Genomic DNA, 2,500 nt, shown 5'->3' with positions numbered 1-2,500 from the left:
GTTCTTTCCTCTCAGGCAGAGTTTATGTCACAGGCTGGTAAGGTGGGGATCGAACCGTTGACCTTCCGCATAGGAAACCAAACATCAATCTTTAGACCGCATTAAAGCGCATTGTGTTGCCTCTGGGTATGAAATGCGCTATACAAATAAAGCTTTGATTGATTGATTGATTGACCAAATAACTGATCTGGGGGGCATATTTTGACAGCAACAGGCAAGGCTACTCATCACACAGAACATCGTCCCGAACCACCTCTGCTATATTTAGACGGCAGAACATCTGCAGTGTGTTTACCTCCCGAGGTTATAATAGTTTTTCATGTATTTTTCATGTCTTTCATATCGTTTTACCTTTGTTTTCAATTTAATTTTAGTTTTATATAGTTTTTAAAGCAGATTTGCTAGTTTAGTTTAGTTTGAAAATGCTTAGTTTCAGTTTAGATTTTATTCGTTTCAGTATCAGTTTTATTGATTTATTTCTTCTGCTCTAGCCTCGTGAGACTATCCTGATCTCACGAGCTCAAGTTGTTTCACTCCGTGTGAAACAAACCATCTGGCGCACGTTAGGTTACTTCTGCGTAGGGGCACAGCTAAAGAAAAAATGGAGGATTGATTTCATATCCACCCAAAATACTAGGCTTATGTACGAAATGAAAAAGTTTAGAAGTTTTAAAGACTAAGATATCTCTATAATTCTAGTTTATTTTAGTTTTGTAAACACACAAATACAGTTTTAGTTAGTTATCGTTATTTTGTAAAGTTTTTTTTTTTTTTTTCAGTCAACATGTTTTTTCACACCTAGTTTTAGTTTTTTAGTTTTCGCTAACTATCATAACCTTGTTACCTCCTGAAGCCCAGCTGAGCGCAGGTCTGGTCCGCGTAGCTCTGGTCCCAGCCCTGGTAGCAGACCGAGAGGAACCGGCCGTCCTGGGCCGTCCTGACCTGCAGAGCACCGTCCAAGCCGAACCTCACTGGACCGGGTGGAGGGAGGGGGAGAGGACAGTTGGCGAGGTGGGAGGAGGGAGAGGGAGAGGAGGTGAGGCAGGAGGGAGAGAGGGAGAAGGTGAGGGAGGAGGGAGAGGGAGAGGAGGTGAGGGAGGAGGGAGAGAGAGAGGAGGTGAGGCAGGGAGAGAGAGAGGAGGTGAGGGAGGAGGGAGAGGGAGAGGAGGTGAGGGAGGAGGGAGAGAGAGAGGAGGTGAGGGAGGTGGGAGAGGTTAAAGAGGGTTGAGGAGAGGGTGGAGGGATAGGGGGAGGGAGGGGAGGAAGGAAAAGAGATGTGGTGAGAAGGGGAGGAGAGAGAGGGCAGGAGAGAGACGTTTGATGCTCTTTAATGAGACATCCTTACAAAACACTAAACATCACACAAATTAAAACCTTTAAAACATATTTATTTAAATAGGCAGGAGAGAGAGAGGAGAGAAGAGCAATTTAGATGTGGTTGTTTGTCGGACACAACTTTGTCTGTCTATTTGTCAGCACCATTTTTTCTCTCATCACGCCTGCTTTTTGGCCTCCCTGCTCACTTTGGACCACCTGCTGAGGTGTGTGTGTGCATATGCCTGTCTGTGTGTGATAATGAGAATGCATGTTGATGTGAATGCATTCAATGTGTGTGTGTGTTTGGGTGTGTGTTTGGGTGTGTGTGTGTGTGTTTTTCTGGGTGTGTGTGTGTGCGTGCGTGTGTGTGTGTGTTTCTGTGTGTGTGTGTGTATGTGTTTCCGTGTGTGTGTGTGTGTTTCTGTGTTTGTTTCTGTGTGTGTGTGTGTGTTTATGTGTGTGTGTGTTTCTGTGTTTGTTTCTGTGGGTGTGTGTGTGTGTGTGTGTGTGTGTGTGTGTGTGTGTGTGTGTGTGTGTGCTCACCACAGTTGTTCTCGTCCGAGCCCAGTTTGCAGTCCCTCAGCCCGTCACACTGCACGGTGGCGTTGGAGCAGGTGTCGTGGATGGGCACGCTCGACAGCTTCTCGTATTCATGCTCCCCCTCACCCCGGCTGTCACTGGACAAGATGGCGACCGTGGCCAAGCGGGTGCCATAGCGCACTGGAGGGAGAGGAGAGGGTGAGGAGGGAGGAGAGGGAGAGGGGGGGCAGAGAAGGGGGGGAGGGAGATGGAGGGGATAAAGAGAGAGAGAGAAACAGGTAGAAAAAAAGAGAGAGAGGGAAAGAGAGGACAAATATGCAAATATATTTAAATAACATTTCTGAATATGTATACAGACACTGTCTGGACTAAGGAACAAAAAAACGGATACATAAACATGAATGGGGCACAGGATGGAGAAACGTGTTATGGTACAGTATGAGTGTGTGTATGTGTGTGTAGTCCTGTATGTGTGTGCGTTGTGCGTACAGTACACTTGTGCCCGTATCCATTAGGGTGTGCATGCATGTATTCTTGTGTGTGTGTGTGTGCGTGTGTGTGTGTGTGTGTGTAACCACTACCTCCGAGCCAGATGGCGAGTGCAAGGATGATGAGAAGGAGGACGGCGCCCCCTGACCCGCCG

The 2,500-nt window shown here is 47.0% G+C and overlaps 1 protein-coding gene across 1 annotated transcript in view; it reads right to left on the bottom strand.

Annotated features, from left to right (window-relative positions):
* The window catches only part of LOC311309192 (transmembrane protease serine 4-like), a gene marked incomplete at both ends in the record, with an annotated part of 21,922 nt that overhangs the window by 18,335 nt on the left and 1,087 nt on the right, over positions 1 to 2,500 (bottom strand). The window contains 3 exons of the mRNA XM_084438371.1: positions 845 to 971; positions 1,861 to 2,037; positions 2,439 to 2,500. The exon at positions 2,439 to 2,500 is cut by the window's right edge and continues 55 nt beyond it. Of these exons, the coding sequence (XP_084294497.1) occupies positions 845 to 971; positions 1,861 to 2,037; positions 2,439 to 2,500 (366 nt within the window). The remainder of the gene's footprint in view (positions 1 to 844; positions 972 to 1,860; positions 2,038 to 2,438) is intronic.

The sequence above is a fragment of the Borostomias antarcticus genome, assembly GCF_949987555.1.
Source record: "Borostomias antarcticus genome assembly, chromosome: 1".
Classification (NCBI taxonomy): Eukaryota; Metazoa; Chordata; class Actinopteri; order Stomiiformes; family Stomiidae; genus Borostomias; species Borostomias antarcticus.
The sequence above is the reverse complement of the archived record's forward strand: the minus strand, read 5'-3'. Positions and strand labels throughout refer to the sequence as shown.